Source organism: Heptranchias perlo, chromosome 17 (genome assembly GCF_035084215.1).
Source record: "Heptranchias perlo isolate sHepPer1 chromosome 17, sHepPer1.hap1, whole genome shotgun sequence".
NCBI classification, from domain to species: domain Eukaryota; kingdom Metazoa; phylum Chordata; class Chondrichthyes; order Hexanchiformes; family Hexanchidae; genus Heptranchias; species Heptranchias perlo.
Genome location: NC_090341.1, coordinates 59,131,851 through 59,145,199, shown reverse-complemented (window position 1 = coordinate 59,145,199; position 13,349 = coordinate 59,131,851). Strand labels below are relative to the sequence as shown.

Sequence of the window (13,349 nt, the reverse complement as noted above, 5' to 3'; positions counted from 1 at the left end):
CGGGTAGGCAACGAAGCCTTCGGGACTCTCGCTCCTGGCTGCAGAGACCAGTGTCTATCCCCCGAACTATACTGTCGCCAACTACAACCACACTCCTTTTTACTCCCCCCACTTGAACGGCTTCCTGTACCACGGTGCTGTGGTCAGTTTGCTCATCCTCCCCACAAGGGTTGCAAGAACCTCAGATCTATTGGACAAGTGCAGAGGCTGAGGCTCCTGCAATGCTACCTCCTGGATCCCCGTACCTGCCTCACTCGCAGTCACACCCTCCTGTCCCTGACCACATGTCAATTCTACAGTATTTAGTCTAAGGGGTGTGGCTGCCTCCTGGATCAAAGTGTCCAGGTCACTTTCTCCCTCCCTGATGCCTCGCAATGTCTGCAGTTCGGACTCCAGCTCCTCAACTCGGAGCCGAAGTTCCTCGAGCCGCAGACACTTACTGCAGATGTAGTCGCCCTGGACAAAAATGTCCACAAGCTCCCACATATTGCAGCAGCAACACATCTCCTGTTCTCCCATTATTTTATTTATTTAATTAATCAGTTTAGTGTTAATCAAATTATTTACCTCATTTAATTAGATTAATTAAATTAAGTTTAGTTTTTAAAATTTAATTAACTTAAAGCTTAGCCCACAGTCACTACCAATCATTTACCTGCCTCACCTGTGACGTCACTCTGCTGTTTTCTCTTGTTGCAGGTCTGTTGCTTTTATCCCCACTCTCGGGCCTCGGTCTGTTGCTTTTATCCCCACTCTCGGGCCTCGGTCTGTTGCTTTTATCCCCACTCTCGGGCCTCGGTCTGTTGCTGCTTTTATCCCCACTCTCGGGCCTCGGTCTGCTGCTTTTATCCCCACTCTCGGCCCTCGGTCTGCTGCTGCTTTTATCCCCACTCTCGGGCCTCGGTCTGTTGCTGCTTTTATCCCCACTCTCGGCCCTCGGTCTGTTGCTGCTTTTATCCCCACTCTCGGGCCTCGGTCTGTTGCTGCTTTTATCCCCACTCTCGGGCCTCGGTCTGCTGCTGCTTTTATCCCCACTCTCGGGCCTCGGTCTGCTGCTGCTTTTATCCCCACTCTCGGCCCTCGGTCTGTTGCTGCTTTTATCCCCACTCTCGGGCCTCGGTCTGTTGCTGCTTTTATCCCCACTCTCGGGCCTCGGTCTGTTGCTGCTTTTATCCCCACTCTCGGGCCTCGGTCTGTTGCTGCTTTTATCCCCACTCTCGGGGCTCGGTCTGCTGCTGCTTTTATCCCCACTCTCGGGCCTCGGTCTGTTGCTGCTTTTATCCCCACTCTCGGCCCTCGGTCTGTTGCTGCTTTTATCCCCACTCTCGGGCCTCGGTCTGTTGCTGCTTTTATCCCCACTCTCGGGCCTCGGTCTGCTGCTGCTTTTATCCCCACTCTCGGGCCTCGGTCTGCTGCTGCTTTTATCCCCACTCTCGGCCCTCGGTCTGTTGCTGCTTTTATCCCCACTCTCGGGCCTCGGTCTGCTGCTGCTTTTATCCCCACTCTCGGGCCTCGGTCTGCTGCTGCTTTTATCCCCACTCTCGGGCCTCGGTCTGCTGCTGCTTTTATCCCCACTCTCGGGCCTCGGTCTGCTGCTTTTATCCCCGCTCTCGGGCCTCGGTCTGTTGCTGCTTTTATCCCCACTCTCGGGCCTCGGTCTGTTGCTGCTTTTATCCCCACTCTCGGGCCTCGGTCTGTTGCTGCTTTTATCCCCACTCTCGGGCCTCGGTCTGCTGCTGCTTTTATCCCCACTCTCGGGGCTCGGTCTGCTGCTTCTCTCCCCACTCTCGGGCCTCGGTCTGCTGCTTTTATCCCCACTCTCGGGGCTCGGTCTGCTGCTTCTCTCCCCACTCTCGGGCCTCGGTCTGCTGCTTTTATCCCCACTCTCGGGCCTCGGTCTGCTGCTGCTTTTATCCCCACTCTCGGGCCTCGGTCTGCTGCTTTTATCCCCACTCTCGGGCCTCGGTCTGTTGCTGCTTTTATCCCCATTCTCGGGGCTCGGTCTGCTGCTTCTCTCCCCGCTCTCAGTCTTCTGCTGCTCAGGTCCGCCGCTGCTCTGGGGAAAAAGTTAGGAAAAGCAGCACCTCCTTCCCCCATTTCACCGAACTCCCACACTTACCAAACTCTCAAGTTGCTCACTCTGTGCCCGCTGCGCTCATTGTATTAATGGGACCAGTGTGTATTAACGGGGCCAACGTGTGTATTAATGGGAGGAGCGCGAGCGTCGGCGGGAGGAGCGCGAGCGTCGGCGGGAGGAGCGCGAGCGTCGGCGGGAGGAGCGCGAGCGTCTGCGGGAGGAGCGCGAGCGTCGGCGGGAGGAGAGCGAGCGTCGGCGGGAGGAGCGCGAGCGTCGGCGGGAGGAGCGCGAGCGTCGGCGGGAGGAGCGCGAGCGTCTGCGGGAGGAGCGCGAGCGTCGGCGGGAGGAGCGCGAGCGTCGGCGGGAGGAGCGCGAGCGTCGGCGGGAGGAGCGCGAGCGTCGGCGGGAGGAGCGCGAGCGTCGGCGGGAGGAGCGCGAGCGTCGGCGGGAGGAGCGCGAGCGTCGGCGGGAGGAGCGCGAGCGTCGGCGGGAGGAGCGCGAGCGTCGGCGGGAGGAGCGCGAGCGTCGGCGGGAGGAGCGCGAGCGTCGGCGGGAGGAGCGCGAGCGTCGGCGGGAGGAGCGCGAGCGTCGGCGGGAGGAGCGCGAGCGTCGGCGGGAGGAGAGCGAGCGTCGGCGGGAGGAGCGCGAGCGTCGGCGGGAGGAGCGCGAGCGTCGGCGGGAGGAGCGCGAGCGTCGGCGGGAGGAGCGCGAGCGTCGGCGGGAGGAGAGCGAGCGTCGGCGGGAGGAGAGCGAGCGTCGGCGGGAGGAGAGCGAGCGTCGGCGGGAGGAGCGCGAGCGTCGGCGGGAGGAGAGCGAGCGTCGGCGGGAGGAGAGCGAGCGTCGGCGGGAGGAGAGCGAGCGTCGGCGGGAGGAGTGTGTTTATTGATGCAAACGTCTCTGTTCCCAATTCTCCAGGTGTGTGTTGTTGAGAGTGACACTGTTCTCATCTGCCCGTCTCCTGCCTATTCGGTTTCTGCGGTGAATGTTCACTTCTACATCAATGGGATCCAGTACCAGGACTCTGCCAGCTCGACACCCGACAGCTCAAGGTTCACCCTCGAGTATTACAGCGACCCACAGTTCTCCCGCAAGGAGAAGTTCATTAAACACCATCAGGGAGAACCCCTCACCCTGGTGATTGAAGTAAGTGACTTGGGTTCCCTGCCAATCCACCATTGTAGGAGGACCTGTTACTCAATCAGAACAGCCACTGTCGATTCATTGAGGGCCCTGTTATAAATTGTTTATTTAAAAACTCCTGCAGGGTTCCTGCTCCTGATCACTGTCCACTGACCCCTGGGTTAGAGAGAGGGGAAATCAGCCAGGGTTCCTGCTCCTGATCACTGTCCACTGACCCCTGGGTTAGTGAGAGGGGAAATCAGCCAGGGTTCCTGCTCCTGATCACTGTCCACTGACCCCTGGGTTAGAGAGAGGGGAAATCAGCCAGGGTTCCTGCTCCTGATCACTGTCCACTGACCCCTGGGTTAGAGAGAGGGGAAATCAGCCAGGGTTCCTGCTCCTGATCACTGCCCAGTGACCTGTGCTGGAAAGTGCTTGTGTGGATATCAGGAGCTGGCACCCACAGTTAAATAACCTGAAGATTGCCTGTCCGAAGAATGGGCAGCTGGAGATTGTAAGGAGGTGGCAGCATGCTGTTTGAATTGTAGACCGGGGTGAATGTTACCGATAGGCTCAGAGATGTGCAGACAGAAACTGGAGACAGATAAATAATTCAGTTTCAATTATATTTATTTAATTATATTTTCACGTTTCCCTCTCCTCATGCAACATGGTAATCTGATTACCAGATTTTCTACCATTGTATCCTCTGTCTACTCCCTCATTCTGCCTGCACGCTGTGTCCTCTATCTCCTCCTCGGTCTGTCTACTCACAGTGTGCTCTATCTCCTTCCTCATTCTGTCTGCTCATTGTGTCCTCTATCTCCTCACTCGGTCTGCCTGCTCACTGTGCCTTCTATCTCTTCGCTCGTTCTATCTGCTCACCGTGTCTTCTATCTCCTCCCTGATTCTGTCTGCTGATTGTGTCCTCTATTTCCTCCCTCTGTCTGTGTGCTGATTGTGTTCTTCATCTACTCCCTCGGACTGTCTGCACACTGTGTCCCCTATCTCCTCCCTTGGTCTGTGTCCTCAGAACACAGGAGGAGATAAAGAACACAATCAGCACACAGACAGAAGGAGGAGATAGATGGCACAATTAGTACTCTGCTCACTGCCTCTTCACTCTCCTCCCTTGATCTGTCTGCACACTGTGCCCTTTATTTCCTCCCTCATTCTGTCTGCTCACTGTGTCCTGAATCTCCTCCCTCAGTCTGTGTGATCACTGTGTCCTGTACCTCCGTCCTTGGTCAGTCTGGTCACTGTGTCTTCTATCTCCTCCCTCGGTCAGTCTGGTCACTGTGTCCTCTATCTCCTCCCTCATTCTGTCTGCTCATTGTGTTCACTATTTCCTCCCTTGTTCTGTCTGCCCACTGTGTCCACTCTCTCCTCCCTTGGTCTGTATGCTGATTGTGCCCTCTGTCTCCTCCCTCGGTCTTTGTGTTCATTTTGTCCACTATCTCTTCCCTCGTTCTGTCTGCTTTTGTGCCTTTTATCTCCTCCCGCTGTCTGTCTGCTCACAATGATCTCTATCTCCTCCTTCGTTCTGTCTGCTCACTATGTCCTCTAGTGCCGCCCTCGTTTTATTTGCTCACTGTGTTCTCCATCTCCTCTCTCATTCTGTCTGCTGATTGTGCCCTCAATCTGCTTCCTCGGTCTGTGTGTCGATTGTGCCGTCTATCTCCTCCCTCGTTCTGTCTGCTCACTGTGTCCTCATATCCTCCCTTGGTCTATGTGCTGATTGTACCGTTTACCTCCTGCCTCTGTCTGTGTGCTGATTGTCTCCTCCCTCGTTCTGTCTGCTCACCGTGTCCTCTATCTCCTCCCTCGGTCAGTCTGCTCACTGTGCGCTCTATCTTCTCCCTCATTCTGTCTGCTCACTGTGTTTCATCTATCTCCTGCCTTGGTCTGTGTTATGATTGTGCCCTTTTTCTCCTCCCTCATTCTGTCTGCTCACCGTGTCCTCTATCTCCTCCCTCGGTCTCTGTGCTCACTGTGTCCTCTATCTCCTCCCTTGTTCTGTCTCCTCGCTATGTCCTCTATCTCCGACCTCGGTCTGTCTGTTCACTGTGGCTTTTACCTCCTCCCTCAGTCTGTGTGCTCACTCTGTCCTTTATCTCCTTCCTCGCTTTGTGTGCTGATTGTGCCCTCTACCTCCTTCCTCAGCGGGTCTGCTCATTGTGTCCTCTATTAGATCCCTCGGTCTGTGTGTGCATTGTGCCCTTTATCTCCTCCATCGGTCTGTCTGCTTATTCTGTCCACTATCTCCTCCCTCAACCTGTGTGCTCATTGTGTTCTGTATCTCATCCCTCAGTCAGTCTGCTCACTACGTCCTCTATCCCCTCCCTTGGTCTGTATGCTCACAGTGTCCTCTATCTCCTCCCTCGGTCAGTGTGCTCACTGTGTCCTCTATCTCCTCCCTCGGTCTCTGTGCTCACTATGTCCTCTATCTCCACCTTTGGTCTGTCTGGTCACTGTGTCCTCTATTGCCACTCTCGGTCAGTCTGCTTACTGAGTCCTCTATCTTCTCCCTCATTCTGTCTGCTCACTGTGCCCTCTATCCCCTCTCTCATCCTGTCTGGTCACTGTGCCCCCTATCCCCTCCCTCATCCTGTCTGCTCACTGTGCCCTCTATCCCCTCCCTCATCCTGTCTGCTCACTGTGCCCTCTATCCCCTCCCTCATCCTGTCTGCTCACTGTGCCCCCTATCCCTTCCCTCATCCTGTCTGCTCACTGTGCCCCCTATCCCTTCCCTCATCCTGTCTGCTCACTGTGCCCCCTATCCCTTCCCTCATCCTGTCTGCTCACTGTGCCCTCTATCCCCTTCCTCATTGTCTGCTCACTGTACGCTCTATCTTCTCCCTCATCCTGTCTGCTCACTGTGCCCCCTATCCCTTCCCTCATCCTGTCTGCTCACTGTGCCCCCTATCCCTTCCCTCATCCTGTCTGCTCACTGTGCCCTCTATCCCTTCCCTCATCCTGTCTGCTCACTGTGCCCCCTATCCCTTCCCTCATCCTGTCTGCTCACTGTGCCCTCTATCCCTTCCCTCATCCTGTCTGCTCACTGTGCCCCCTATCCCTTCCCTCATGCTGTCTGCTCACTGTGCCCCCTATCCCTTCCCTCATCCTGTCTGCTCACTGTGCCCTCGATCTCCTCCCTCATCCTGTCTGCTCACTGTGCCCTCTATCCCTTCCCTCATCCTGTCTGCTCACTGTGCCCCCTATCCCTTCCCTCATCCTGTCTGCTCACTGTGCCCCCTATCTCCTCCCTCATCCTGTCTGCTCACTGTGCCCTCTATCCCCTCCCTCATCCTGTCTGCTCACTGTGCCCTCTATCCCTTCCCTCATCCTGTCTGCTCACTGTGCCCCCTATCCCTTCCCTCATCCTGTCTGCTCACTGTGCCCTCTATCTCCTCCCTCATCCTGTCTGCTCACTGTGCCCCCTATCCCTTCCCTCATCCTGTCTGCTCACTGTGCCCCCTATCCCTTCCCTCATCCTGTCTGCTCACTGTGCCCCCTATCCCCTCCCTCATCCTGTCTGCTCACTATGCCCCCTATCCCTTCCCTCATCCTGTCTGCTCACTGTGCCCCCTATCTCCTCCCTCATCCTGTCTGCTCACTGTGCCCTCTATCCCCTCCCTCATCCTGTCTGCTCACTGTGCCCTCTATCCCTTCCCTCATCCTGTCTGCTCACTGTGCCCCCTATCCCTTCCCTCATCCTGTCTGCTCACTGTGCCCTCTATCTCCTCCCTCATCCTGTCTGCTCACTGTGCCCCCTATCCCTTCCCTCATCTTGTCTGCTCACTGTGCCCCCTATCCCTTCCCTCATCCTGTCTGCTCACTGTGCCCCCTATCCCCTCCCTCATCCTGTCTGCTCACTATGCCCCCTATCCCCTCCCTCATCCTGTCTGCTCACTGTGCCCTCTATCCCTTCCCTCATCCTGTCTGCTCACTGTGCCCCCTATCCCTTCCCTCATCCTGTCTGCTCACTGTGCCCTCTATCTCCTCCCTCATCCTGTCTGCTCACTGTGCCCCCTATCCCTTCCCTCATCCTGTCTGCTCACTGTGCCCTCTATCCCCTCCCTCATCCTGTCTGCTCACTGTGCCCTCTATCCCTTCCCTCATCCTGTCTGCTCACTGTGCCCCCTATCCCTTCCCTCATCCTGTCTGCTCACTGTGCCCCCTATCCCTTCCCTCATCCTGTCTGCTCACTGTGCCCTCTATCCCCTCCCTCATCCTGTCTGCTCACTGTGCCCTCTATCCCTTCCCTCATCCTGTCTGCTCACTGTGCCCCCTATCCCTTCCCTCATCCTGTCTGCTCACTGTGCCCTCTATCTCCTCCCTCATCCTGTCTGCTCACTGTGCCCCCTATCCCTTCCCTCATCCTGTCTGCTCACTGTGCCCTCTATCCCCTCCCTCATCCTGTCTGCTCACTGTGCCCTCTATCCCTTCCCTCATCCTGTCTGCTCACTGTGCCCCCTATCCCTTCCCTCATCCTGTCTGCTCACTGTGCCCCCTATCTCCTCCCTCATCCTGTCTGCTCACTGTGCCCTCTATCCCTTCCCTCATCCTGTCTGCTCACTGTGCCCTCTATCTCCTCCCTCATCCTGTCTGCTCACTGTGCCCTCTATCCCCTCCCTCATCCTGTCTGCTCACTGTGCCCTCTATCCGCTCCCTCATCCTGTCTGCTCACTGTGCCCTCTATCCCCTTCCTCATTGTCTGCTCACTGTGCCCTCTATCTCCTCCCTCATCCTGTCTGCTCACTGTGCCCTCTATCCCCTCCCTCATCCTGTCTGCTCACTGTGCCCTCTATCTCCTCCCTCATCCTGTCTGCTCACTGTGCCCTCTATCCCCTCCTTCATCCTGTCTGCTCACTGTGCCCTCTATCCCCTTCCTCATTGTCTGCTCACTATGCCCTCTATCCCCTTCCTCATTGTCTGCTCACTATGCCCTCTATCCCCTTCCTCATTGTCTGCTCACTATGCCCTCTATCCCCTTCCTCATTGTCTGCTCACTGTGCCCTCTATCTCCTCCCTCAGAAAATACAAGACAATTTGAACTTGGCACCAGAAGAATACAAAGTGATGATTGGCTCTTTTCCTTGTGACATCTACGTAGTTAAGGGAAAGATTCATTGTGCGGTGAATGTCTCGATGGACTCTGATGAGAGGCAGTTACCTGTCACGGTAAGTAACAGGAAACCTGAGTAACTGTTAGCCCCCAACATTGGACACATACACTCCTCGGTATTTCGGGCTGTTCCATGTTAGTGAGGGTGAGGAATCTCTGTGCTTGGAACACTTCGCTACAGGTATCGTCACACAGAGGTTTGATGTAGATTCAAACCCCTTCTGTTCTCTACCACCACGCACTGTAAGGTCAGCTACTGTGTGGGTTAGAGACAAAGAAAGAAAGGAAGGGCTTGTATTTATATAGCACCTTACACGACCTCAGGACATCCTCAAGCCCTTTACAGCCAATGAAGCACTTTTGAAGTGTAGTCCCTGTTGTAATGTAGGAAACGCAGCAGCCAATTTGCGCACAGCAAGATCCCACAAACAGCAATGAGATAATGACCAGATCATCTGTTTTAGTGATGTTGGTTGAGGGATAAATATTGGCCAGGACACCGGGGAGAACTCCCCTGCTGTTCTTCGAATAGCGTATTGGGATCTTTTACACCCACCTGAGAGGGCAGATGTTCAGTTTAACGTCTCATCCGACAGTGCAGCAAATTCCAATAGTGTCCTTATCCCAGTGCTCAAAAGGCACCCACTACTGCAGCAGTGTTAAAGTTGCACTCGGCACACTGGCCCTGTGTGTGTCTCGGGAGTGATCCTGGCCGTGCTGCACTGGTCCCTGCTCAGGCCTGCCGACAGCTGCACTTGATTCAATTCAGTCTAAAGACCCTGTACTTTACACCGTTTTGGAGGGGTTGTAAAGTCTCGCAGATCTCTCTGGCTCCAGTCATCCAGAGCAGATACCACCAGGGATCCAGCCCAGGTGGGACACACGGAGCGGGCTGTAAAACAGCGACACAGTCCAGCGGGTACCCTGACATGGTGAACCATCAATACATTGCTCAAAACAACTGAGACAAACAGCATCTGATCGATGATTCTCCAAATATCTTCAGCTCAGTCTCTGAAACTTCCGATAACCAACAGAGTTATACACAACATCGACATTAATCTGGCAATTAAATATAAGGTACAGTTCACAGTTCCTCATGTGGGAGACAGAGTAAAGCTCCCTCAACACTGTCCGAGAGGTGAGTGCAGTGTAAAAGGAGAGTCCGAGTGAGCGGGGGAGGGGGGAGAGTCCGGGTGAGTGAGGAGGGGGGAGAGTCCGAGTGAGTGGGGGAGGGGGGAGAGTCCGGGGGAGGGGGGAGAGTCCGAGTGAGCGGGGGAGGGGGGAGAGTCCGAGTGAGCGGGGGAGGGGGGAGAGTCCGAGTGAGCGGGGGGGGGGGGGAGAGTCCGAGTGAGCGGGGGGGGGGGGGAGAGAGTCCGGGTGAGTGGGGGAGGGGGGAGAGTCCGAGTGAGCGGGGGAGGGGGAGAGAGTCCGGGTGAGTGGGGGAGGGGGAGAGTCCGAGTGAGTGGGGGAGGGGGAGAGTCCGGGGGAGGGGGGAGAGTCCGAGTGAGCGGGGGAGGGGGGAGAGTCCGAGTGAGCGGGGGGGGGGGGGGGGGAGAGAGTCCGAGTGAGCGGGGGGGGGGGGGGGAGAGTCCGAGTGAGCGGGGGAGGGGGGGGAGAGTCCGAGTGAGCGGGGGGGGGGAAGTCCGAGTGAGCGGGGGAGGGGGGAGAGTCCGAGTGAGCGGGGGAGGGGGGAGAGTCCGAGTGAGCGGGGGGGGGGGGGAGAGTCCGAGTGAGCGGGGGGGGGGGGGGCGAGAGTCCGAGTGAGTGGGGGAGGGGGGGGAGAGTCCGAGTGAGTGGGGGGAGGGGGGGGAGAGTCCGAGTGAGCGGGGGGGGAGGGGGGAGAGTCCGAGTGAGCGGGGGAGGGGGGAGAGTCCGAGTGAGCGGGGGGGGGGGCGGAGAGTCCGAGTGAGCGGGGGAGGGGGGAGAGTCCGAGTGAGCGGGGGGGGGAGGGGGGAGAGTCCGAGTGAGCGGGGAGGGGGGAGAAAGTCCGAGTGAGCGGGGGGGGGGGGAGAGTCCGAGTGAGCGGGGGGGGAGGGGGGAGAGTCCGAGTGAGCGGGGGAGGGGGGAGAGTCCGAGTGAGCGGGGGGGGGGGGCGGAGAGTCCGAGTGAGCGGGGGAGGGGGGAGAGTCCGAGTGAGCGGGGGGGGGGAGGGGGGAGAGTCCGAGTGAGCGGGGGAGGGGGGAGAAAGTCCGAGTGAGCGGGGGGGGGGGGAGAGTCCGAGTGAGCGGGGGGGGGAGGGGGGAGAGTCGAGTGAGCGGGGGAGGGGGGGGGGGAGAGTCCGAGTGAGCGGGGGGGGGGGAAGGAGAGTCCGAGTGAGCGGGGGGGGGGGAGAGTCCAAGTGAGCGGGGGAGGGGGGAGAAAGTCCGAGTGAGTGGGGGAGGGGGGAGAGTCCGAGTGAGTGGGGGGGGGGGAGAGTCCGAGTGAGTGGGGGGGGGGGGGGAGAGGAGAGTCCGAGTGAGCGGGGGAGGGGGGAGAGTCCGAGTGAGCGGGGGAGGGGGGAGAGTCCGAGTGAGCGGGGGAGGGGGAGAGTCCGAGTGAGCGGGGGAGGGGGGAGAGTCCGAGTGAGTGGGGGGGGGGGGAGAGTCCGAGTGAGTGGGGGGGGGGGGAGAGTCCGAGTGAGCGGGGGAGGGGGGGGGGAGGAGAGTCCGAGTGAGTGGGGGGGGGGGGGGAGTCCGAGTGAGCGGGGGAGGGGGGAGAGTCCGAGTGAGTGGGGGGGGGGGGAGAGTCCGAGTGAGTGGGGGGGGGGGGGGGAGAGTCCGGGTGAGTGGGGGGGAGGGGGGAGAGTCCGAGCGAGTGGGGGGGGAGGGAGAGTCCGAGTGAGTGGGGGGGGGGGGGAGAGTCCGAGTGAGTGGGGGGGGAGGGGGGAGAGTCCGAGTGAGTGGGGGAGGGGGGGGAGAGTCCGAGCGAGCGGGGGGAGGGGGGAGAGTCCGAGTGAGCGGGGGGAGGGGGGAGAGTCCGAGTGAGCGGGGGGAGGGGGGAGAGTCCGAGTGAGTGGGGGGAGGGGGGAGAGTCCGAGTGAGCGGGGGGGGAGAGTCCGAGTGAGTGGGGGGGGGGGGGAGAGTCCGAGTGAGTGGGGGGGGGGGGTAGAGTCCGAGTGAGTGGGGGGGGAGGGGGGAGAGTCCGAGCGAGTGGGGGGGGAGGGGGGAGAGTCCGAGCGAGTGGGGGGGGGGGGGAGAGTCCGAGTGAGTGGGGGGAGGGGGGGAGAGTCCGAGCGAGTGGGGGGAGGGGGGGAGAGTCCGAGTGAGCGGGGGGGGGGGGGGAGAGTCCGAGTGAGCGGGGGGAGGGGGGAGAGTCCGAGTGAGCGGGGGGAGGGGAGAGTCCGAGTGAGTGGGGGGGGAGGGGGAGAGTCCGAGTGAGTGGGGGGGGAGGGGGGAGAGTCCGAGTGAGTGGGGGGGGAGGGGGGAGAGTCCGAGTGAGTGGGGGGGGAGGGGGGAGAGTCCGAGTGAGTGGGGGGGGAGGGGGGAGAGTCCGAGTGAGTGGGGGGGGGAGAGTCCGAGTGAGTGGGGAGGAGGAGTCTGAGAGTGGGGGCGGACGGGGGGTCCGAGAGCCGGGGGGGGGGAGGTGCGGAGGGTCAGAGAGCGGGGTGTGGGGGAAGGGGGGAGTCGGAGAGCGGGGGGGGAGGGTCGGAGAGCGGGGGGGTAGGAGGCAGTCGAAGAGCGGGGTGGGGGGAGTGTTGGAGAGTGGAGGGGGGTTGGGGGAGTCGGAGAGCGGAGGGGGGAGTCGGAGAGTGGGGGCGGGGTGGGGTCAGAGAGCGGGGGGAAGATCGAGGGGGAGGGGGAGAGGGAGGGGGGAGGGCGGGGTGGGGGAGAGGGAGGGGGGAGGGCGGGGTGGGGGAGAGGAGGGGGGGAGGGCGGGGTGGGGGAGAGGGAGGGGGGGAGGGCGGGGTGGGGAGAGGGAGGGGGGGAGGGCGGGGTGGGGGAGAGGGAGGGGGAGGGCTGGGTGGGGGAGAGGGAGGGGGGGAGGGCGGGGTGGGGGAGAGGGAGGGGGGAGGGCGAAGAGGGAGGGGGGAGGGCGGGGTGGGGGAGAGGGAGGGGGAGGGCGGGGTGGGGGAGAGGGAGGGGGGAGGGCGGGGTGGGGGAGAGGGAGGGGGGGAGGGCGGGGTGGGGGAGAGGGAGGGGGGGAGGGCGGGGTGGGGGAGAGGGAGGGGGAGGGCGGGGTGGGGGAGAGGGAGGGGGGAGGGCGGGGTGGGGGAGAGGGAGGGGGGGAGGGCGGGGTGGGGGAGAGCGCAAACACCAGGGCGAGAGGTCAAAAACACCTAAACTGACGTCAGCACAAGGGAAGGAGCTGATTGGTGAGTAGCTGGTGAGGGTTCTTTTTCTGGTTAGTGTTTTTTTAAAGTCTTTAACTTTATTTCTGTTTAGTTTAGTTAATAATCTAATTAATCGAGGCACAGGTCGGCAGCTCAGACCCGTGGAATGGACATCCTGTGCCATGTGGGAACTCCAGGACACTTCCCGTGTCCTGGGCGGCCGCAGGTGCAGGAAGTGTCGTCAGCTGGAGGAGCCCGAGCTCCGGGTTTCAGACCTTGAGCAGCAGCTGGTGTCACTGCAGAGCATCCACGAGGCTGAGAGGTTCATGGATAACACGTTTCAGGAGGTGGTCACTCCGCAGATTAAGAGAGTGCAGGAAGAGAGGGACTGGGTGACCGCCAGACAGACAAGGAGGACTAGGCAGGTAGTGCAGGAGTTCCCTGAGGGCATCTCACTCTCTAACCAGTAGTGGGGGAGAGGGTTCCTCTGGGGAGTGCAGCCAGAGCCAAGTCCGCAGCACCATGGATGGCTCAGCTGTACAGGGTGGGGAGGAGAAAGGTCAGGAGAGTGATAGCGATAGGGGATTCTATAGTCGGGGAACAGACAGGTGTTTCTGCGGCTGCAGACGTGATTCCAGGATGTTGCCTGCCTGGTGCCAGAGTCAAGGATGTCACTGAGTGGCTGGAGAACATTCTGGAGGGGGAGGGTGAACAGCCAGAGTTCACGGTCTATATCGGTACCAATGACATAGGTAGAAACAGGGATAAGGTCC

General features: G+C 60.0%; 1 protein-coding gene across 1 annotated transcript in view; it reads left to right on the top strand.

The window, feature by feature from the left end:
• The window catches only part of LOC137334333 (plexin-D1-like), a 231,883-nt gene that overhangs the window by 125,737 nt on the left and 92,797 nt on the right, over positions 1-13,349 (top strand). The window contains 2 exon segments of the mRNA XM_067999033.1: positions 2,993-3,220; positions 8,234-8,380. Of these exon segments, the coding sequence (XP_067855134.1) occupies positions 2,993-3,220; positions 8,234-8,380 (375 nt within the window).